The following is a 23747-nucleotide window of genomic DNA, read 5'->3' as shown; positions in this document are numbered from 1 at the left end:
ACCGACAGCCTCCAAAACAATACAGAGAAACCCTGTCTCGTAAAAAAAAAAAAAAAGAAAGAAAGAAAGAAAAGAAACAAAACAAAACAAAAAAACCCACCACCACACGTTGCTTTCCACTTTTTCTTTCAGTGGTTTACTGACCGGGTGCCCACCTTGGCTTGGGACACGGGTTGTGACCCCCTGTCAATTCGGTTAGCACCCCTTTGGTCTGACCTGCCTTCGCAGTTTCTGACCGAGCTGCTTGCCCAGGTGTGAACCCCAGACCTCCCATCTCAAGCGCATCCATTCTAACAGGCGTCTCTGGCAGGCTCGCTCGAACGCCAGTGGCTGCGTCTCGTGCCTGAAGAGCCGGATCCTCCCGCAGTCGCCACCACGGTGGCCCGCGCTCGGCGGTGACTAATTTCCACGCCCGCTCTGGGGCGTGGACCACCTTGTGGCCGGACGTTCTCACGGAACACGCGCTCGCACACCCTACGCCCTGGAACCAACCCGGGATTCCCAGCCTGCGGGCGCTTCCATTGCAGGCAGCGGGAGGGGGGTGCCGCCTCCCGGGCGGGCTCCCGTGCCCTCCGCCGTCCCACCCTGCGAGCGAGCCGCGGCCTCTCTCTAGCTCGCTCTCTCCCTCTCGCTCTGGATCCAGCGAGCCCGGCCCCGGCAGACGCCGTCCCCACCCGGCTGCTCCCGGGCCGTGCGCTCTGTTCTCCCCGCGACCGCCGCGTGGTAGCGCCCGCCCCGCCGCGGCTCGCCGGTTGCCCCGCGGCTCTCCGCCCGCGCGCCACAGTGAGCCGCCGCCGCGTCTGCCTCCCGGCTGCTGTCGCCCGGTCCTCGCCGAGGGACGAGGAGGAAGGAAGGAGCGCCGCAGCGCGTCGGCCCCGCGCCCACCCCCGGCTCCGCTCGGCCCGGCTCGTCAGCGCGGCGGAGGCGGCCGCGGCGCCCGGCATGTATCAGAGCCCGCGGCGGCTCTGCTCGGCCCTGCTGCTCAGGGACGCCCCCGGCCTGCGCATCTCCTCGCTCGCGCCGGGTCCGCGTCGCCCCCTCGCCCCGCCGGTGCTCAGACCCCGGCCCGCGTCCCCGCGACTGCAGGCGGCGGCCTCGGGCGCCGGGAGGTCGCGTCCCGGAACAGGTAAGCGAGAGCGAGCGGGCGCCGAATGAATGGGCGGCCGCGGTGCCGGTCCCCGCGCCTGGCCGCCGCCGCCGGGTCGCGTCGGGGAGGCAGCGCTGCGCCGCTCGGGGTCCCCGCTTCGGTATTGGCGTTCCCCGGTCTACCTGACCCCGGGGGGCCACGGGGACCCCGCGCCCCCAAATGGTCACACGTCTGGCTTCGGGATGCGGGGCGGTTACGTTTCGGTTGCTCGGACTGCTTGTGGACATCTGTATGAGGAGGGGGGAAAATCGTAAAAATGACGCTGGATCGTGGGTTTGCAGGGCCTACGGGCTCGAATCTTCCTCAGGCCGCGTCAGTACCAGCACATGTTGGCTCTCCTACTACGTTTTTGATGGTGTTTTTGTTGTTTTGTTTTTTGGCGGGGGGTTGCTTCCACTCCTACTCTTAAATTCTTGGGTGAAGACATTGTAAATCGGCCTTTCACCAGGAGGCAGTCCTATACATCATCCTTTTGAGTGGCCTCTTTCTGCCTAAGGACAGACCACAAACTGCATACAAATTAAGTATGGCATTTAAGTTAATAGTTTCTCCCTCAATTCAAAGCAACTATTTCATGTAATCTCTCCTTCAAAACTAGCAATTACCTCATAATACTTTTTGTTTTTGTTTTTCGAGACAGGGTTTCTGTGTGGTTTTAGAGACTGTCCTGAACTAGCTCTTATAGACCAGGCTGGTCTCGAACTCACAGAGATCCGCCTGCCTCTGCCTCCCGAGTGCTGGGATTAAAGGCATGCGCCACCACCGCCCGGCTTCATAATGCTAGAAAGTATAATTTGGTTGTTACGTCAAATTAGGTTATTGCCGTCCAACACATTTGTATGACCATCCTTATTCACTAGGGTACATTTTGGTAGAGTTTTGGGTTAGTTAAAGGACAGATTGCACACTAGAAAGGTTAGGTTCATTGGGGCTTTTTTGTTTGCTTGTTTTTCAAGACAGGTTCTCCTTGTGGCTCTAGCTGTCCTTGAACTGGATTATGTAGACTGTAGACCAGGCTGGGTTGGAACTAAGACCTGCCTGCCTCTGCCTCCTCGCAATGGGATTAAAGGAGGGCCTCTGCCACCACCCACTTGACTGAAACCAAATCCTGAAGGAATCATCACAGGCAGACAGGTAGACTGCCATTTTATCTAATTAAGGTGTTAAAATGGGTGTGGTGGCATACACCTGTAATCCCAGCCCTCGATTTGGAGTGCCCTCCCGCCCCATACAGAAGTAAAATTAGCGTTAGCTGGTTACTAGAGAGTCTGATTTACTTTAGACATGGTGAACTTTAGAAAAGCCAGGCTCATGTCCCCTCCTCTGGTTCTATAGAAATTTGGCACATCATGAAATGACTTGGCATGGATATCACCAATAGCTGGCTTGTTTTCTTGTTGGTTTGAGGATGGAAAGGTGATCTGGTACCAGCTCAAAATTTAAATCCACCCACCATCTGCTTCAGAAACAGTTGTTTGTCATTAAGCACACCTTGTGAAAACAGGTAGCAGCTCAAGTACAGCTGTGGTATTGGAGGCAGGAGTTAAATGTCTAATGCATTTCTTTAGTCTGGAGGCAAAGGCAGGTGGATCTCTTGAGTTGAGGACAGCCTGGTCTACAGAGTGAGTTTCGGGACAGCCAGGGATACACAGAAACCCTGTGTATGTGTTTTGGGGAAGAGGGTGTTAGCAATCCCTTGGTTTTATCAGTCTTTACCAATAGGTAAAAAGGGGACATTGGAGTAGGGAAGTGGTAGAGTATGGGCTTTAAAACATGCTGTAGTTCAATCTCTGGCAACAGAGAACAAACTTGTAGGATTTTTTGTTTTGTTTTTCGACACGGTTTCTCTTGTTTTGGAGGCTGTCCTGGAACTCCCTCTGTAGACCAGACTGGCCTCGAACTCACAGAGATCCACTTGCCTCTGCCTCCCAAGTGCTGGGACTAAAGGCGTGGGCCACCAACGCCCAGCCACTTGTAGGATTTTATTTTATTTTATTTTATTTGGTTTTTCGAGACATGGTTTCTCTGTGGCTTTGGAGGCTGTCCTGGAACTCCGTCTGTAGACCAGACTGGCCTCGAACTCACAGAGATCCGCCTGCCTCTGCCTCCCAAGTGCTGGGATTAAAGGCGTGTGCCACCAACGCCCAGCTCACTTGTAGGATTTTTATGGTACATAAACTACTGCAGACCTTACAGTGTGTAAGCAACTTTCCTGGTTCTTGTAGCTTTCTCTTCAGCGCCTGGGGGAGGATACAGTCATTACTCCTTCATTCAACCTTTAATATAGAAGACTATGTAATATATAACATTGGAGATTCTAAGCTTTAGGCTGTTTAAAAGAGCTTTCTTGCCATTAAGAGGTGAGATTCAGACCCCAGTAGATGACTCATGGTGAAGATGCCTGAAGACCTAAGTTCAATTCCAGGCATCCACATGATGGAAGAAGAAGAGGACTAACTCCTTCAAGGCGTCCTCTGGCATCCGCATGTGCCACACACACATACAGAGTAATCTTCAAGCAGGTGAGATTTAAGCAGAAGCAGATATGGTGACCCGGCATTTTGTCTGTTTTGTTTTTGAGATGGTCTCAATGTAGCCTTTACTGTCCTGCAGCTCTGTGTTTGACTAGGTGCTTGTCTAGGAGCAGTTATTGAATTCAAGGCCAGCCTGGGCTGCTGATAATGAGTTCCAGTACTGTGTGTACTGAAGTGAGATCCTAAAGGGATGGGATTTTCACAAAGGTTTGTTTCATTAAATGAAGCACCTTTTATTCTCATGGTTAAGTTTGTAGTGTCTGAAAGGTAGGGCCAAAATTCCTTACACAGTAATGACAGTCTTTCAAGACTCAGAAGGTTCTGGTGCTTGAGCTGGATTTTGAAAATATGGTTAGGGTTGAAAGGGTTGAATATGAAACATTTTATTGAGGAAAAGCAGCAAAAGGGAAAGGAAATTTTAAAGAGGGTGAGAGAAGAAACACTTTGCAGAATGGACAGTATTTTCCAGAACATCTTAGAAACATTAGATGTTTTATGTCACATGTGTGGGAGTACCTGAGGAGACCAGAAGAGGGCATCAGATCCTGGGGCTGGAGTTAGGAATCCTGGAAGAGCAGCAGCAGGACTCTTGGCTACTGAGCTGTCTCTAGCCCCTCCCCCTTCCCTTTTCTCTCTTAGGTTAGACCTAGACCCTTGCTCCTGTTAGGCAAATTCCTTTTTCTTTTAGAGAAAGGGTCTGATGTTGTCCCTGCTGATCTTAAACTTATGTGGCTACAGATGACAGCAAACTCCCTACAAAATGCAAGGATTATAAGCATGAGCCACTATGCTAGGCAAGCAGATTGTTCCTAAAACACCCCAGACGTAGGCCTTGAAGGAGCTGAAAGCTACTCTACCTCTTGTGAGGAGCAGTAGTAAATCCTGCAACACATTCATGCTCCAACTTGATCTTGCTATTCTGTGTACTTAGGGGATGAGCACTGCCCCCAGCCTCTTCAGTTCTCACATATTGTATGCTGTGGGCTTAAAAGGGAACCCTGGGGAGTGATCTTGGTGGCCGTGTTGCTGTCCTCTCCAAAGCAAAGACAGTACCCAGCAATGAGGCAGCAGTTGCCACAGTTACTGTGCTGCAGAGGTGTCTGGGCTCAGAGATGCTATTCAACAGACCCCTCCTCGGTCTTGAAGAGTTGACTGGATCATTGTCCTCCACCACTGGAACCTGGTGCTTTTTTTCTTGGTTCAGTTTTAAAGGCAAACACCAGCTCAGTTGAAGGCAATTTTACTTAGTTAGGCCCCTTAGCTAAGTAAGCTGTTGAAAGAAGAAAGGGAAAGCTTGTAATTATCAAGCTTCTATAGAATACATGCTTTTCCTTATGGAAAACTGAGGTATCATTTTCCTGTAGTGTTCAATGGTAAGTTTAAATAGGCCGGGTCTAGGGGTGGGGAGTGGGGTAAATAACCAGGGCTCTAGAATCAAAATCAATGCATGGACATTTGCAAATCCTTGAACCTTGCTTGCTGTGTCTTAATGCCAGATGTCATCTAGAAAAGATTAGCACATATGTCCACAAACTGCTGAACAGTACAGTACACCTACTGTTCCCGTGCTACAGCCGGAATTGAGAACAGTCTTTGTGGCGGGAGTTGCTGGGAAAGCTTTGAAGGCGTGGAAGGAGAGTGTACACTGGAGGAGCGATAGTAGTGAGACAGGGAGAGCAGCTTCATGAAAATGCAGTGACACGCTTGACTTCCTCAGGACAAACGTGATGGATTCTATCCAGCGAGCGTCTGGCGCTTCTGTGGGCTTGGGGATATTTTTGAGCTTTACCCTGCCTCTCCAAAGGGGCTCCCCCGCGCTTTATTTTAATGTCTAGGGGTATTTTTCTTGCATTTATGTCTGTGCACCATGTACACATGCCTGGTGCCTGAGGAGTTCAGAAGAAGACAATGGATTCCTTGGAATTGGAGTGAGCCTCTGTAGGCCGTGGGGAAGAGCAGTGAGTACTCTTAACTGCTGAGCTTATCTTCAGCCCCAGCTGCTATTTAGACGTTTAAGGCGCCATTGTCCTGGTGTATTGGGAAGAGCAGCAAGAAGGGAGACTAACGGCAAAAGGTAGGGGTTACCTCTGACTTTCAGAACTTACAGGGCTTCCATAGCCTCTTAAATAGTGGTTACTATACTTTAGGAAATGGTTAGAATTTGAGTATTTAGTGGTGTGGTAAAGCCATTTGTTTAGCTAAGGTGTTCTGGATTTATTTTGTCCTGGTTGACTTTGGGTGTTGATGTGTTCGGAACCTGCCTTCACATGGTAAACAATTCTGAAACACTGAGCTACAACTCAAACCCTTCCTGTGGAAGGAGGAAGACTACGTGGCCTCAAGTAACACCCAGAACATTCTTAGGATGAGCGCAGCATGGCAGAGATTAGACAAGAATTTCAGGAGAAAGATGAAGAATACAAATGTCTATAACCCTTTTTTCTTTTTCCAGTGTCAAAAAAATGTCAGGACGCACTCAGGTTTCTGAACCTTTGCTATCTGTAAGTTGAGCCTGAACATTTGGTGGTCTGCTGGCGTGACCATATGGAGTGTATAAGGAGACTCACTTTGATAAGGGTTTTAGAAGCCTGCCTAAATTTTTTATTGATACATTTCTTTCTTTTTTGGTTTTTCCAGACAGGGTACTCTGTGGCTTTGGAGACTGTTCTGGAACTAGCTCTTGTAGACCAGGCTGGCTTTGAACTCACAGAAATCCACCTGCTTCTGCCTCCCAAGTGCTGGGATTAAAGGCGTGTGCCACCACCGCCAACCTGATATATTTCTTTCTTTCTTTCTTTCTTTCTTTCTTTCTTTCTTTCTTTCTTTTCTTTTTTTCTTTTTCTTTTGGTATTTATGAGACAGGGTTTCTCTGTATTGTTTTGGAGGCTGTCGGTCCAGCCCGGCCTCGAACTCACAGAGATCTGCCTGCCACTGCCTCCCGAGTGCTGGGGTTATAGGCATGTGCCACCACCGCCCGGCCTGATACATTTCTTATACCTTCAAAAGTTAGAGATTGCTATAAAATGGTAGGGTTTGTGCAAAAAGAAAATTTAAAGTCACCTTTTGAGAATTTGAGTGATATGAGAAATTCATAAACGGAGGATCAGAGTGTTCTTTCTCACTATATAGCAAGTTTAAGGCCAGCCTGTTAGGCACAAGAGCCTGTCTCAAAAGTATATAATACACTCAAGTCAAAGAATGTAACTCATTAGTACAGCTCTTCATTCAATCCTCAGAACCAGCAAGACGTGTTACAGTGATGTTTCTGGGAAGTCCCTTAGTCCTAGAGTATTGTCTCCCTTTTTATCTGCCCTTCCTACAACTCTAAATCCAGTGCTGGGCCCTGAATCCTGTACCTCCTGCATGCTAGGGGGACCGTGCCATCGAGCTACGTTCCCAGTTGTGAGCAGAGTGGTCCAAGCTTGTGGTGCCAACCCTCAAGAGGCTGAGACCAGAGGATGTCAAGTCTGAAGTCTGCACAATGAGGTCCTGTCTCCAAAACAGCAGCAGCAAATCAAAGGGGAGAGGTCTAAATAAATATGTCCTGGATGTGTTCATAGATTGCTTCTGACTGATCTGCTTCTCTTTTTAGGACAGGCATGCTCAAGGCCTAAGGTATATCACCCATTTTTCTTTAGAGCTGCAGCTAAAATTAGTGCAGCTGTTTAAAATTTCTGTTTTAAATATTGCTTGTTTGCTTATGTGTGTGTGTCTGTACACATGTGTGGACTCCTGAGGAGGTCATTAGAGTGTATTGGATCACATGGAGCTGGAGTTACAGGAGGTTGTGAGCAGCCCGATACAGATGCAAGGAAGTTAGCTTACTGATGGCATAACTTCTGACTCTGATATTGATTCATTTTAGTTTTTGTAGATTTATTCATAGGTGGGAATGGTTTGGTTGAATATGTGTATGTGTAACACGTGTGTGCCTGGTACCCTTCGAAGTCAGAAGAGGGTATCATCTGCTGGAGCTAGAGTTAGAAAAGCTCCTGAGTCATACTGTGTGCTTAGAACCAGACCCAGGTCCTCTACAAGAGCAGCACTCTTAACTACAGAGACACCTCTCCAGCCCTAAGTCTTTTGGAATGTAGATGCTGTATTCTTGAAATACCTTAGGAAGGAAAGAGGGTAAATATATGTTTGTATTGCTTCCTTAATCTAGAGCCAGTGCCTCATTTATGGTGTGCCAGATAATGAGTTTCCATTTAAGAAATGATTACAACATTACTCTAGTTGTGCTTTATTGTTGTGACAGGTCTCATCGAATAGCCCAGTGGAATTCACTTGTGTGGCCTAGTCTGGCTTCCCACTCAAGATGCACTAAAGATTGGGTGTGAACCTCTTGCCATCCTAGCTTAACCTCCCAAGTGATTACAACCATGTGCTGCCGCTCCCAGGAGGCTCTGGACATTCTTGTATAAAGTTGTTTTTCCTTGTTTCTTTTTTTTGGGGGGGTTGGTTTCTCTGTGGCTTTTGGAGGCTATCCTGGAACTAGCTCTTGTAGACCAGGCTGGCCTCGAACTCACAGAGATCCACCTGCCTCTGCCTCCCCAGTGCTAGTATAAAAGTCGTACGCCACCACCACCTGGTTTCTTAAGTGGCAGAAAGCTTGGCTGATGTTATCCTATTTATATAAGCTCTGGGGTGGGGCATGAAGCAGGTGAAGACACTGATAGACAAGGTAGTATTGTTGGACCTGGAATGTACTAGATAGAGCGACCCGACCTTGAACTCACAGAGCTCCACCTGTGTCTGCCTCCCTAGTACTAAAGGTATGAGCAACCATTCCCAGCTACAGTTTAATTTTAATAAAAGTTAAAACATGAGTTGGCAAACTTTCTGTGAAGAGCCACCTGGTAAACGTTTTAGGCTTCCCTGCCCATGTCTAACTAAACCTTAAAGTTGCGGTGTGTGAGATTGATTCCACAGATAGTATGTAATATATGAACTTATGGACACTGAAATTTGAATTTTATGCCCTTTTCACATGTCATTATATATTATTTTTCTCAACTGCTTAGCACTGTAGAAGTGATTTCACAGATGATTAGCAGCAGCACAATGTCAGGACAGCAGATTTGGGCTGTAGCATGTGGACCCTGGTGTAGAGAACTCTGCTATCAGCAGAGTATGCCTTTGGGCTTTCTCAGCTGAATGTTAGGGATGGATGTCACCAGAGTGTACAAGTGTATGCATGCAAAAGGATTTCTTTAGAGGTTTTCTAATAAGGCTGTCATGATTGGAAATGCGGCTCAACCTTTTCTGGAACCTGCTTTGGCTCTCTAACTACTCTCTCTCTGCCTGCTGTGACACTGTGTCTAGGTGCGTGTATTTTTAGACATATTAGATGGAGAGCTGTGACCTTCACTGGATATCTCTGGAAATGCCACTCAGGTCATGACACTGCTTTGTACACTTTGTGCTGTAACAGTGTGTATGCCTTAATGGCAGTGACGTCGACAGATGGAGGAGGTGAAACTTGACCTCTGATGACTCCTGGCATAAAGCATGGGCTGATTTGTGTACCTGGCAGCTCCCAGCAGGAGCCAGCACTGCTGGAAATGCTGACTCTCACAGTCCAAGGTGCAGCAGGGAACTCGCTCCAGGGCCCAAGCTGCAGTGGCATCAGTGTCTGCATCTGGAACGGTGATTGTAGGAAGAGTAATGGAACACAGAAGTAACTGGCACTCCTGACAGCCTGCTCTGTAAGCCCCAGAGTGTTTCATTAAGCACTGGAGAATTGCTGACCTTAAGCCAAGGTAACTCTATACACAGTCTTACAGAGCTGTAGTGGATTTATTTAATTTTAATAATAGTGCTAGAGATTGAACTCTGGGTCTTGTTCATACTATGTAAACAATTCACCACTGCCCCCCCCCACACCACTCTTTATTGTTATTATTAAAACTTAATTTTTTATTTTGCCATACTGGGTAAATGCCTCACCACCATACATCTCCAACCCTGTTAACATTTTCTAAAGCACCATGCTGCCTTTGGTAGCTGGTCCATGGTGGTACACACTGCTAATTTTAGCACTTGGGTTGTGAGAGGAAAAAATAGTTGAAATATCCAAGGACATCTAAAGCTTAAAAAATCTGATAGGAGCCAGTTGGTGATGGCGCACGCCTTTAATCCCATCATTTGCGTGGCAGAGGCAGTTAGATCTTTGTGAGTTCAAGGCCAGTCTGGTCTACTGACTTGAGTTCCAGGACATCCAGGCCTACACAGAGAAACCTGTCTTACATAAAAACAAACAGCAAAGTCAGTAATGCGTGGGCATAGACCTAGACATAGGTACTTGAATATCGGACTCCTTAAAGATATATTAAATATGTAGTATAGCCAATGCTCCTGGAGGGTATTTTGTGTGAACTTTAACCTACTTGCCCTGAAGGTGGCCACATTTATTCTGGAACCAACTCTAATAAGCCTAATGAGAAAATAAACTACCAAATAAGCCGTTTTAACTTTGAGGTAGTTCAGCGCATGGCCAGCAGATGGCAGCATTGGGTTGTTGGGACTTGTCATTTATAGTGTTGTGTTGTATACTTCCCACCTTTCCCTGGGCTCAAGATTGATCAGCTTCCAAATCCTCCTAGGTGTGTGCCTAAGACAATCCTGGATTTTGCTTATCCTTTACTTTTAGTCTTTCTTTTTTAGTTGGGTCATGCTGGAGATACTCAGCTCAAACTGAGAAACATTATCCACTAACTGGACAGCTGGGCACAGGAGTAGTTGCTGGATAACTAGAGCATGGTGAGGTGGTCTCTTCTGTTGATTTGCTTTTAGGGCTGCTTGGCAATTAGTGAGATTGCCTCCAAAATCTAATTAGAAAGGAAAAGCTCTCTTATTTAAATCACCGTCCTGTTACACAGCTAGTGACTGTTACAGCTCAGGTAAACACTTGCCTAGAGATACAGTCTTGGGTACACCCTCTGTCTCTGAAGAGAAAGGACTAGAAAAAGCTAGATATGGTTTTCCTTGTTTAATGTAGTGGTGGAGTGTCTGACTGTGCCTAGCTCTGTAATCCTGGGGCAGTATAGACCAGGTTGGCCTTGGCCTTGAAGCGGTCTAACCTCTACATCAAGTGCTAGGACCAAAGTCCATACTGACATGCCCAGTGATACAAACTACTAAATTCCTGTAGCAGGGTAGAATGGTATGTGTCTTCAATCCCAGCACTTGGAGATGGAGGCAGGCATATTAGGAACTGAGGCCCAAACTGTGTTCAAAATCAAGTTTGAAACCAGCCTGGGCTGCTAGAGACCTCAAGATTCCATTTCAAACAACGACGTTCACCTTTGATTCTCCAGTGCTTTGCTTCTTCAGAGACAGCCAAGCTGTCTTGGAGTCATCCAGGAATGCAAATTTAAATGCTCACTACTATGAGGGCCACGCCTTCTGAGGAATAATTGATGGTGCATCAAGACCACCTTGAATTCCATCCACCCTGCGCCCCTCCCCACCTTAATAAAATGTAAAGAAAATTTTAGGCACTGTTTTTGCACAAATGGTTTAGATCTGTGTGTTTTTGTTTTGTTTTTTGGATCTTCATAATCATTCTGAATTTACAAAGATATAGCGGGGGAAATGCAGATGAATGGTAATGTAAACTAAATTACCTGTTGACAGAGCAGTTAGAAAACAGTCTATAAAACTGATTGCCACCAGCTACCTGAGAAATCTCATCTTCAGTAGGAGAAAGGGCAGGATTACTTCAAGTTCTTGTGTATGCTTGCAGAGTACTGGCAAGAGTTTTCGATGCGCCCCGCCAACCTAGTACATACGCTTGGCTTGTATCAGAAGTGCAAGGGCTGACAACAGGGTATATTTCTGAAGCTCCCAAGGTGGTGAGCCAGGCTGGGGAGTCATTAGCCCATGATTCTGTAGTTCAGTTGTTGCTGTGGAGGGCTGCGGATGTACTGCTTTAGGTGTGACGTAAGGTCAGATGCTCATTGCAAGGAGCGGTGCTGTCAGGCTATCTTCGTGGCAACGGGCTCTCCATTGTGCTAGCTTATGACTAAAATGAAAACTGGCATTTTCCTTTGGTAAGCCAACTGTAGAGCTGAGGTGAAACTGTCAAACTTCCCTGTTGTTCATTTCTTACTGTCATAATTCCAGCAGTAGATGGCACATGGGTGCTATAAAAGTGTTTTTAATCAGAAGGAAAAATTGCAGAGTATGCTCTCAGTTAAATAAAAGCAATAGCTAGACAGGGGTGGCGTACCCAGAACTCTGGAGGCAGAGGCAGGCAGATTTCTGAGTTCAAGGCCAGCCTAATCTACAGAACAAGTTCCAGGACAGGCTCCAAAGCTTCACAGAGAAACTCTGTCTCAACAAACAAGTAAGCAGTACCATCTACCTGCATGCTAGCTCTTAATATTACTTGGGGTGTAGCTCAGTGGTAGAGCACTGGCCTAATAGTTTCAACCCCAACCAATAAACAGAATGGCCTCTGTTACATAACAGCATGTGACATGCTTGCCCTGTATGAGATGGTGAACTCTGAGATACTGTTTTAATCTTGGAGTGTGAGTTTGCTTGAAAGTAAAATTATTATGCTAACCTGTTTTCCACTTTTTACAGCCATAACACATTATTTTCAAAATAGCTATACCATTTTAAATTTGTACTAAACAATATACTTACTGTCCATAGGCACTTGGCCCACATTAGTCTCTTTTGAGTGCTATGTGGAAGAACTCTGTCTATCCAGGTGGTGGTAGTGTATGCTTTTAATCCCAGCACTCAGAAGCAGAAGCAGGCAGATCTTTGAGTTTGAGGCCAGCTTAGTCTGCAGAGCGAGATTCAGGACAGTCAGGGCTGTCACAAAGAGAAACCCTGTTTAGCTTACAGGACTTTTCCCAAGCACTTCTCTTAGGAGTATAATGTTTTAGCTTATACCTGTAACAGCGGCACTGGGAGACTAATTCTAGGCAAGTGTGGGTGGGCTACAGTGTAATACTTTGCCTCTTGGCTGAGTTGTTCTTTTTGTTTTACTGGGGGAATTGAACCCAGGGCTTTGAACCCAGGCCTAGAAAAGTACTCTACCACTGAGCTATCTTCCCAGCTTTGACTGACTGACTGTCTGATTTTAGTGAGATGGGGTCTCACTACATTGCCTAGGTTGACCTTGAACTTTGTAGACTACACAGATGAAGAACTCACTGTCCCCCTGCCTCAGCTGCCACAGTAACTGCGGTTACAGTTCTGGCTCAGGCCTTCATTTGTTTTTCTTTGTTGTTTATTTTTAACTTTTTTATTTATGTGTTGTCTGTATGTCTGTGCGCCATGCCCAGAAGATGGTGTCAGATCATTTGGAATGAGAGCAGTGAGCTGCCTACCTGGTGTGGGTACTAGTCCGGAACCTTCTTCCCAGCCTTGCTTACTTGATTATATATATTTAAGGTTGGTTTACTTTATTCTATCAGCAGAGGGCGTCAGATCCCTTGGAACTGGAATCAAGCACGGTTGTGAGCCACCATATGGACACTGGGAACTGAACCCAGGTCCTCTCCAAGAGCAACAATCAATCTTAACTGAAGAGTCATCGCTCCAACACTACACACCACACACTCCAGGTTGGTTAGATTTTCAGGCTAACATTAGACACCAAGATACGGGTACCAGAATGATATATGCCATTGTCTTAGCACTTAGGAGTGCTGGGAGTGTATGTTTGTACACACGTACACAAACACACACACACAGTATTTACATCCATGTCTGACATGTACATCATAGGAAGGTAAGTGTGAATTCCCACTGCTGTCCAGACATGTGCACTCGCCGGCCCTCCCTTCCCCACCCCCACCCTCCCTCCATTCCCTTTCCTTCTCTTTTTACCTAGTGTCCTCAATCAGGGACACTCCTGTTTTCAGCCACCTACTGATTGATTTATTTATTTATAAGCGAGTGGCTTCTTTCTGAATTGTTAGTATTGCCCGATGAGAAAGCACTTTACCAAGTAGAGCTGTCCCCATTTTTTAAAATCCCTGTACTTTACTGTTGAAACATTGTTTTCCAAAGATGTGTAGATCACAACTTCCTTTTCTACACTGCTTGTAGTCAGATTCCTTTATTGAAGTACTCCTGACGGCTCCAACCTCCAGTTGATACGTGTATCAAATTCCTTCTTTATGTCTGCTCCTGTGGATTTTGAGGCGTTTAACTATTTTCTTGGTGTCCCGTGGAGCGCGCTGCGGTGGAGGGAGGTGGGGGAGGGGTGTTTGGGGGAGGAGAGGCCTGTTTGTGCAGTTCTTCTTGGGTCCTTTTCTATTGCTATGATAAAACACCATGACTGAAGCAACTATAAGAAAAAAGTATATGCCTGAGTTTACGGTTTCAAAGGGCTAGAATTCATGGTCATTGAGCAAACACATGGCGGAGAACAGCTGAGGATTCAAAACCACAGCAAGAGGCAGTCAGGGCACACTGGGAATGTGTTTGTTTTTTGACCTCAAAGCCGCACCCACAACAAGGCCACGCTTCCAGGCCCACCAACCGGAACCTAGTGTTGGAGCATGAGAGAGGCCTTGGGAGCCATTGTGGTTCACAGCAGCCATGTCTGCCTTCCCCTGGGAGCCCCGTGCTGCCCTTACAGCCACCACTCCTTTTCGGAGCTGTGGCTCCCCAGGGAAATCACAGTCTAACTTGTAGGAAGGACCTGGCTTCTGTCCCTAGAGAACGGAATGCATGTAAGATTCGTTCCTCTAGGGATCCGCGCATGTTCTTTGTAGCTAATGTCTCACTTAATGGGCATTCTACACTTGTTCAACTGTTCACACACGAAAGGGCACCATGGTTGCTAGCAGTAAGTATTTTCAAATGAATGTTAGTCTTAATTAAGTAAATACCAACTGCTTTCCAGAATAGTCAGCTCCGTTTATAAATAATACAATTTATAATGAAGCCATCGGGGCTGAGCTATGTGTGGGGACTTAATTATTTCACTAACTTTCCTCACCTGGACTTCAGTAGCTTTCATGAATAAACGCTTAGTTTATTGTGTGATCTTTGTCCTTGTTGAGCATCGAAATAACTTTCATACTTCATCAAAATTTTTAGTGTCTTGGAAGACTGAAGAGTGGATTTTTTTGTTTTTTTGTTTTTTTTTTTATTTTCAAGGCAGGCTTTCTCCGAGGCTTTTGGAGGCTGTCCTGGAACTACCTCTTGTAGACCAGGCTGGCCTCGAACTCACAGTGATCCGCCTGCCTCTGCCTCCCGAGTGCTGGGATTAAAGGTGTACGCCACCAACGCCCAGCTAACAGTGGGGTTTTATCCGCTTCCTCGAGCTGTTGTGCAAGAAGCCAGACATAACACACGTCTTCAGTACTCACTGTCCACACTCAGATTCTGTCTCAAAAACAGAGTGCTCCTGCCACTTGTACAAACTTGTCAGAATAACTTCTCTTGTCTTTCCCTCCTCCCCTCACACTGCCACCAAAAGTAAGAAGTCTCTGTTGTCACTTGAGTCTGCTGTGTTGCTAAGTCCGGGTATGTTCTCCTTTCATCTTCAATACTGGGATCTACTGAGCTAGTTCCAGGAAAACCAAGGCTACACAAAGAAACTGTCTCAAAAACAAAAAAGGGGGAGAGGGGTTTCTTTGTTTTTTGTTTTGTGTTTCGAGACAGGGTTGCTCTGTGGCTTTGGAGGCTGTCCTGGAACTAGCTCTTGTAGACCAGGCTGGCCTCGAACTCACAGAGATCTGCCTGCCTCTGCCTCCCAAGTGCTGGGATTAACCAACGCCCGGCCCATGCTAGTCTCTTTAAAGACTTTTTCTGGATATTCTTGGGTTTTTGAGGCAGTCTCAGGTGACCTAGGCTGGCCTCAAACTCACCCTGTAGCTAAGACTGCCCTTGAACTCCTGGGCTTCCCACCTCCACCCCTAACTGCTGCCATCATGCCTAGCTTTTTTTCTTCTGGTTATTATTAGCCATCCCCATTGTTTTAGTCCATGTTATACTGTGGTGTGACTAGCTCTCAGTAGTTAACATTTACTTTGTCTGTCTGTCTGTCTGTCTCTCTCTCTCTCTCTCCCTCTCTCCCTCTCTCCCTCTCCCTTTCTCTCCCTTTCTCTCTCCCTCTCTCTCTTTTGGTTTTTCGCGACAGGGTTTCTCTGTGGCTTTGGAGGCTGTCCTGGAACTCACTTTGTAGACCACAGGCTGGCCTCGAACTCACAGAGATCCGCCTGACTCTGTGCTGGGTTTAAAGGGTGCGCCACCAACGCCCGGCTTACTTTGTTTCTCTTTAAACCATGATTATTTATCTTTCAGTAAGCACTTATTAACCTCTTCCCCCCCCCCCATACACACACACACAGGGTTTCTCTGTGTAACTTTGGAGGCTGTCTGGAACTTGCACTGTAAATCAGGCTGGCCTCACACTCACAGAGATCCACCTGCCTCTGCCTCCTGGGCCACCAATGCCAGGCAAATATTTCTGCTTTGTGTGCGTGCGTGCGTGCATGGAAGCCAGACTATAGCTTGTAGGAGTCAGTTCTCTTCTCCCGTCATGTGGGTTCACTTAGACAGCAGCAGATACCTTTACCCACTGAGCCATCTTGCCAGCCTCTTTTAAAACTGAATCTTTTCCTTACTCTGTCCTTTTTGTTGTGCTTACATCCTGGTGTATTTGCATTGGGTGGTGTAGCCATTGTACAAAGAATTCTAAGCCTCCTTTAGACTTGAATTTCTAGGTGGGGAGGACCAGTTTGAATTGAGAAAAAAATAAAAAAAGAAGGTGCTTGAAGCCAGCATTGGTGGTGCACACCTTTAATCCTAGTACTCTGGAGGTAGAGGCAGGCAGATCTCTGAGTTCAAGGCCAGCCTGGTCTACAAGAGCTAGTTCCAGGGCAGCCTCCAAAGGTATGGTGGCACGTGTTTTTAGTCAGAAGGCAGAGGGATGAAGATCTCCATGAGTTAAAGGCCAGCCTGGTCTACAAAGTGAGTTCCAAGGCAGCCTGGACTACACAGAGAACCGCTGTGGGGTTGGTGCTTGATACTAATTGATCTTGTTACACAGGGACATTTGTGGTGACCTGCCATTGTCACTAATTTGAACCAGCTGCTTGTTAATCAGTCTACCAGATGTTTATAAAGAAAACTTTACCACTAAAGAGACAGCAAATTGTGACTGGTTCTCACCCTTCCTAATACTGCAACACTTTAATACAGTTCCTCGTGTTGTGGTGACTCCCAAGATAAAATTATTTCCATTGCTATAACTGTGATTTCACTACTGTTATGAATGGTAGTGTAGATATATGATAGGGGCCCCTGTAAAAAACCCAAGAGAGCCGGGCGTTGGTGGTGCACACCTTTAATCCCAGCACTCGGGAGGCAGAGGCAGGTGGATCTCTGTGAGTTGGAGGCCTGGTCTACAGAGTGAGTTCCAGGACAGCCTCCAAAACAATACAGAGAAACCCTGTCTCAGAAAAACAAAACAAGAGAAGCACTGGCTTAGCAGATGAGAGCTGCACATTGTTACAGAGGACTCAAGTTGAGTTCACAGCACCTGCACCCATCAGGCAGCCCACAATCACTCACTGGAACTTAAGTTCCGAGGGAGTCCAGTGCCCCTTTCTGGCCTCCTGGGGTACCTGCACACACTAGTGCATGCTCAACTAAAATTACAATTGGAACGGTAAGATGTGGGACACAGTAAAGAAATCCAGGATCTGTGGCTGTCTCAAGAAAACTAACCGCTTCTAATGGTAATTGTTTAAAGATCTGTTTCTATGAGTCTCGGTCTGTTAAAAGTGAAGTCAGGGGACTGGAGAGGTGGCTGAGAGTAAACTGCCTAGCCCATATGCATGATCAGATCCCTGGTACCCACAGAGTCAAGCATGGTTGCCCTTGTCCATAATCCTAGCCACCCCCGACCAACCTGTCTCAAAGCTGAGGTAGAAAGAGATGAAACTGAAGACACTAATGACTTCCAGCCTCCACATGCACCCCACCCCCGTTCATGTGAATACCCAGATGACAGCAATTTAAGGAGTTTGTTTGGCCTATAGTTCCAGAGGGACAGAGGCCATCGTGATAGGGAGAGCAAGGAAAGAAAGTATGTGTGTCAGGAGCTGGGAGCTGGCTCATCATTTCACCCCCACACAGCAAACAAAATGGAAAGTGGGCCCAGGCCTCCAAGCCCACCTCCTCAAACCCCACCACCCGCTGGGAACCAGGAGTTCACACAGCGAGCCTCTGGGGGACAATTCACTTTCAGACCACCACCGCCACACAAACACCACACACCACACGCACCACACTATACTACCACACACGCACCACACTATACTACCACACACGCACCACACTATACTACCACACACGCACCACACACCACACCACACACGCACCATGCTACACCACACTACCACACACACCACACATCACATGTTGGAAAGCTGAGCACTGGTGGGTAAGCACTCACTTCTTTCTCAGCACTGCTGCTCCCTGGCCTGTCCTGTCTTCAGGGTTCTGAGAAATGTAGCCAGTCAGGGAAAGAAAGCTTAGCGGGAACCCGACTGAGCAGGGCTCAGGCATCTCCTGCACTCACTGCGCAGGCCGGGCCTGTGGTTTTTGAGAATATGTTCAGTGCTGACCACAGGATTCCAAGAGACTCTAGCCCTGATGGGCACCTAACAGGGCATCTGTGCACTACAGCGAGGGCCACAGCTTTGTCCATTCACCCCTCAAACATCATTCTCAAAGAAAAACACCTGGGACCAGGTGTGTTTGTGCATGCCTTTAATCCCAGCACTTGAGAGATAGTGGAGGGTGGATCCCTGAGGTGAGGCTAGCCTGGCCCACAAAGCTAGTTCCAGGAGCCTCCAAAGCCACAGGGAAACACTGTCTCATAAGTCCCCCTCCCCCCCAAAAAAGAAAAAATGTTAAGCGATACTTGTTTAAGACTGGGTGGATATATAAAGACAACTAGAAGAGGTTGTTAAACTAGTTTAGTTTTGTGAGGAGACTGGTTAGCACAGTACTTAAATCACCTGTCCTGATGGAAGTGGGAGCCTAGAAACTCCATATTTCACAGTGAATGCTGACAGCTGCCTGCGTGTCTGTGTTCCTTGCCCACAGTGAGTTCCATGGGAAACGGCACGAGTAGGCTCTACAGTGCTCTCACCAAGACACTCAACAGCAGTGCAGCCGCTCAGCACCCGGAGTATTTGGTGTCAGCCGACGCAGAGCACCTGGAACCCATCGATCCTAAGGAACTTCTGGAGGAATGCAGGGCTGTTCTGCACACTCGGCCACCCCGCTACCAGAGGGATTTTGTGGACCTAAGGAGAGACTGCCGCAGTAGCCACCCACCCATTAGAGTCATGCAATGGAACATCCTTGCGCAAGGTATGCCCGAGCCGTCTAGTCTGCTGTGGCTTCCTTGCTGCCCCTGTGCGCTCCAGTGAGTCTGCGCGCTGTAGGGAGGACAGGGTGTCTGTCAGCACTCAGTGGGATAACCTTAGACCTTCTCAAGCCAACAGCTTGAGCCACAGCACTGACAGGAAACAAACGGAATGGGTGGTAAGGATGTGTGTGGAGCAGGCTTCAACTAGCCTCGGTGGCCCACAAGGACTTGTAACCCCACACTCAAGGCGGCGGCAGCATGACAACTGCCAGACTTTGAGGACAAGCTGAGCTATGGAGTGAGGCCTTGTCCCAACAGTAAAACCAGACATTGCATGGCCAACTCCTAGTTTAATAGTTGCTTAAAACTATTGGTGACAGGAAAGGCCCCTTTACTACACCTGCTGAATTAAGAACCACATTTCTCATTCATTCTTACATGGCAATACTTTTCTGTGTGGTTGAAGTCATAAGGAAAGGCATCTTTGAGAGTGAAGGGGATGATGGCTCAGTGGTTAGGAGCAGGCACTGCTTTTCCAGAGGTCCTGAGTTTGATTCCCAGTACCCACCAGGTGGTTCCAGGGCACCCGACACCTCCAGCCCCAGCAGGCGCCTGCACTTACGTGCGTGTAGCCCTTACCCCGTGCACATAGTTAAACAGTATTTTTTTAAAACCTTTAGGGCTGGAGAGATGGCTCAAAGGTCAAGAGCACTGGCTGCTCTTCCAGGGGTCAAGGGCCTGAGTTCAATTCCCAGCAACCACGTGGTGGCGCACAACCATCTATAGTGAGATCTGGAGCCCTCTTCTGGCCTGCAGGCATACATGCAGACAGAACACTGTATGCATAATAAACCTAAAAAAAAAAAACAAAAAGCTTCTTTTAAAAAGAAAAGGCATCTTCATGTTTGTTTATGTATCTCTAACCTACCAATCTTTTTTAAAGTATTTTTATTCTTTGACAGTTTCCTGCATATATACCATATATGTTGTTTATATCCACCCTTACCAACCCTGGTGCCTGTACAAAATGTGTCCGCCCCATCTTTGAGTCTATGTCCCTGTTGTTCATTCATAAAGAGGAAAACCTATTCATTGGTCTCATTCATTCTGAATAGTGTCCATGTCAGTTTGCATGGCTTTCTTATCGTCAGTGTTAAAACTAATGTCATTTAAATTGACACACTTTTATATCATCCCCAGGACTACAAGGTTTCTCTAAACTTAAAAGGCAAAGGTCTTAATCCTAGAATATAGTTATATGAAACAGTTTTAGTATATATTAAAAAAAACAAACCTACTTGCTTCAGCAGATAGTGTGAGGTTATTTCGTCTGGGTAGGTTAACACAGCTTACAACTGCCCCAGCATCTGGGGCAGATGTGGACCTCCAAGCCCCCCTACCCCTGAGCTTTGTTTGTTCATTTATGAGGCAGGGGCTTAGTATGCGGTCTTAGCTGGGCTGATGCTCAATAACAGCCTACAGTGGCCTCGAATTCATGGAGTTCTGCCTTCCTGGTACCGCATCACATCAGCCTTCCAATTTCTTTGAGGTCGTGGTTCTGTGGTAGTTGACAGATGTTTGACTTTTCTTTTCAGCTCTTGGAGAAGGCAAAGACAACTTTGTACAGTGCCCTGTTGAAGCACTCAAGTGGGAAGAAAGGAAATGCCTTATTCTGGAGGAAATCCTGGCCTACCAGCCAGATATATTGTGCCTCCAAGAAGTGGACCACTATTTTGACACCTTCCAACCACTCCTCAGTAGACTGGGCTACCAAGGCACATTTTTCCCCAAGCCCTGGTCCCCATGTCTCGATGTGGAACACAACAATGGACCAGACGGCTGTGCTCTCTTCTTCCTCCAGAGCCGTTTCAAGCTCATCAGCAGCACCAATATCAGGCTGACGGCCATGAACCTAAAAACCAATCAGGTGGCCATCGCACAGACCCTGGAGTGCAGGGAATCCGGCCGGCAATTCTGTGTTGCTGTCACCCACTTAAAGGCACGCACTGGCTGGGAGCGGTTTCGATCAGCTCAGGGCTGCGACCTTCTCCAGAACCTGCAGGACATCACACAGGAAGCCAAGATTCCCCTGATTGTCTGTGGGGACTTCAACGCAGAGCCAACTGAAGAGGTCTACAAACACTTTGCTTCCTCGAGCCTCAACCTCAACAGCGCTTACAAGCTGCTGAGTCCCGATGGGCAGTCGGAGCCTCCATACACAACCTGGAAGATCCGGACCTCGGGGGAGTGTCGCCACACCCTGGATTACATCTGGTACTCCAGACACGCTCTGAGTGTCACATCTGCTTTGGATCTGCTCACTGAAGAGCAGATTGGGCCCAACCGGCTCCCGTCCTTTCATTATCCTTCAGACCACCTGTCACTGGTGTGTGACTTCAGCTTTAATGAGGGGCCTGATGAACTTTTATAAGCTATCATTCTAATCATGAGTCTTAACTAGGGATGTTTTGGGAAACTGAAATATGATAAGAAGTTGCCTCAAAAAGGACACCCAGTTTCTGCCACTTCACCCTCATTTCCAGCATGCCTTTGGAAAAGGATTTGTTCACAAACCTTTCCGGTTCCAACCTGCAGCAAAAAGGGTATTTGCACTCCAGTTTGGGCTTGTATTGTCAATTTTCCATACCATTCTCTGTCATTTAAGGGCATTAAAGTTAGACTTATTTGGAAGTTGGTGTTTTCGTTTGTGTTTTTAAGTTGAGGGTGCTATATAAAGCTCAGTTTGTAAGCCCCTCAGAATTAAAGTAAGATGTAGGAAGTTTTCTAGACAGCATTTCAAGTTATTTATTTGTGGGATTTTTAAATGTCAGCAAGAATGCATGGCAATATTTATTTTTTTATATTTTCATGTAAAATTAAGTGGATTATATAGCATTTTAGATATTTTAGAACCTGGCAGGAATAGGCATAATTTCCTTAAAATTTCAAATTGTTTTTATTTGGTGATCTAACAGAAATGTACATTAAGGAACTATATTTATAGCCCTGGGGGATTTGTGACTTTAATAGCACATTATTCACAGATAATCGCTGCTGTTTGCTACGCCTCCAACTTACCCGTTATGTTTCTTGAGGAAATTCCAGTTTTCAATTAATTAGTTTTTGCTGTTTAGTCATTGTTAAGTATTTGTACTTTTTTGTTGTACATGTGATGATTACTCCATGACTTCTTTTGGAATGTGCTTTTTATAAGTAGCTTTAGGAACAGTCCTAGAACCAGTGGTTAAGAATAATAGTGAAAATTCCTTCTGAGATGAGGGCTTCAGAAATCCTGTTGAGAAACCAGGTGTGATCAAAATCTGTGTATTGGAGGCCAGCTTGGCCTGTATATGAAGACCCTTTCTCAGAAAAATCCCAAAGCCAGCCAGATGACTGGGATCAAGATTTCTCAGAGAATGTAAAAGTAGAAATGGTAACCTAGAGTTCTCTTCCAGTTGTTGAAGCCTGTTCAAAAAAAGTAAAAAACAAAAAACAAACCTACTGGTGATAAAATGGTAAATGTCTTAATGAGTTCTAAATATTATTTAAGATTAATAAATAGACTTATAACAGAGTGCTTTTAGCCTTGTTTTTGTTTTCGCTTTTTTAGTCCAAAAGGAATCTGGGAGTCGATTTGGATCTTGTGGTTCGAGCACTATCCATTTCCACACTGAATTTTCATTTTGACACTTAACAGAAGTAGCTACACATTGAGGCTTCCTCCAAATGGCTTAACCCCTGCATCCCACTCCAGGTCCACAAATGATATAGTGGTCAGGCTAGTCTCCAGCTTCAGATGTTTGGAGGCTTGATGAAGACACACTGATAATCTCCAAGGGCCTGACTTTACAGTCTCTGAAGTTCTATAGAATGTGATAGGCATTGGTTATGGAACACAGCTAAGTCACAACCACAGAGCACTTGGAGTAACTGAAGTTCAAGGCAGTTTAGGAGCTCAGGGTAGATAACTCAGGTAAGGCTCAAGGATGATCCCCAGCACTAGGAAAGACCAAAAAAAAAAAAAAAAAAAAAAACAACCAGCAGGACACAGTAATGCCCTGGGAAAGTAGAGGTAGGTAGGAGGATCAGCTAGCTGTTCATGGTCATTCTCAAGTTCAAGGCCAGCCTAGGATATGGAAACCCTGTTTCAAAAGCCAAAGTAATTGTTCAACCGAGATTTGCACTGTCAGAGGCTCAGCCACTAAATGTCCTTGTGCCCTATCCCTTAAGGTCTTTGGCCGATTTGCTTTATCCTCCTTCCCTTAACTCCGCCTTTTTTTTTTTTTTTTTTTGAGACACTCTTGATTTGTTGCCCAGGCTGGCTTGGCTGTGCAGCCCAAGGCCACAAGTTGGCTGCAGTGCACCTCCCTCTTTGTCCCAATGAAGTACTTCATCTTCCTAAGAACATGGTTCTTTCTAGCTCCCCTTCACAATCTGCCTCAGAACTTTCCAGTCTTCAGCCTCACTCAAGTAGACCTTTCTCTATCTGAGTAAGGTGTCCAAGCCCACTTCAGGGAATTTCGTTTTGATGTTTCTTAATTCCAGCCCAATAAATAAGAAGATAGATGGAGGAGATGTCGTGGATGGAATGAGAAAATGTGCCTGAGAGAGTTGAGACACTAGCAAAGAAATGGGCTTGGGTAGGTGGGCATCAAGTAAGAGGCCATTGAACTTAAAGCAATAACAATGGTGTCATGAAATT

At 46.6% G+C, this 23747-nt stretch overlaps 1 protein-coding gene across 3 annotated transcripts; it reads left to right on the top strand.

Moving 5' to 3' along the window:
- Positions 1 to 768: 768 nt before the first annotated feature.
- Positions 769 to 22619, top strand: Noct (nocturnin). Of its 3 annotated transcripts, none has more exons than XM_021231457.2 (4): positions 769 to 1126; positions 13122 to 13268; positions 18778 to 19047; positions 20641 to 22619. In XM_021231457.2, the coding sequence occupies exons 1-4, from the start codon at positions 943 to 945 to the stop codon at positions 21474 to 21476; spliced, it is 1437 nt and encodes a 478-aa protein (XP_021087116.1). In that variant the 5' UTR covers positions 769 to 942; the 3' UTR covers positions 21477 to 22619. The 3 variants fall into 3 exon arrangements, with proteins under 3 accessions (XP_021087116.1, XP_021087115.1, XP_005077551.1); XM_021231456.2 differs by having other exon boundaries at positions 770 to 1126; positions 13119 to 13268; XM_005077494.3 differs by lacking the exon at positions 13122 to 13268 and having other exon boundaries at positions 773 to 1126.
- The last annotated feature ends 1128 nt before the right edge of the window (positions 22620 to 23747 follow it).

The sequence above is a fragment of the Mesocricetus auratus genome, unplaced genomic scaffold, assembly GCF_017639785.1.
Source record: "Mesocricetus auratus isolate SY011 unplaced genomic scaffold, BCM_Maur_2.0 Super-Scaffold_100011, whole genome shotgun sequence".
NCBI classification, from domain to species: Eukaryota; Metazoa; Chordata; class Mammalia; order Rodentia; family Cricetidae; genus Mesocricetus; species Mesocricetus auratus.
The sequence above is the reverse complement of the archived record's forward strand: the minus strand, read 5'-3'. Positions and strand labels throughout refer to the sequence as shown.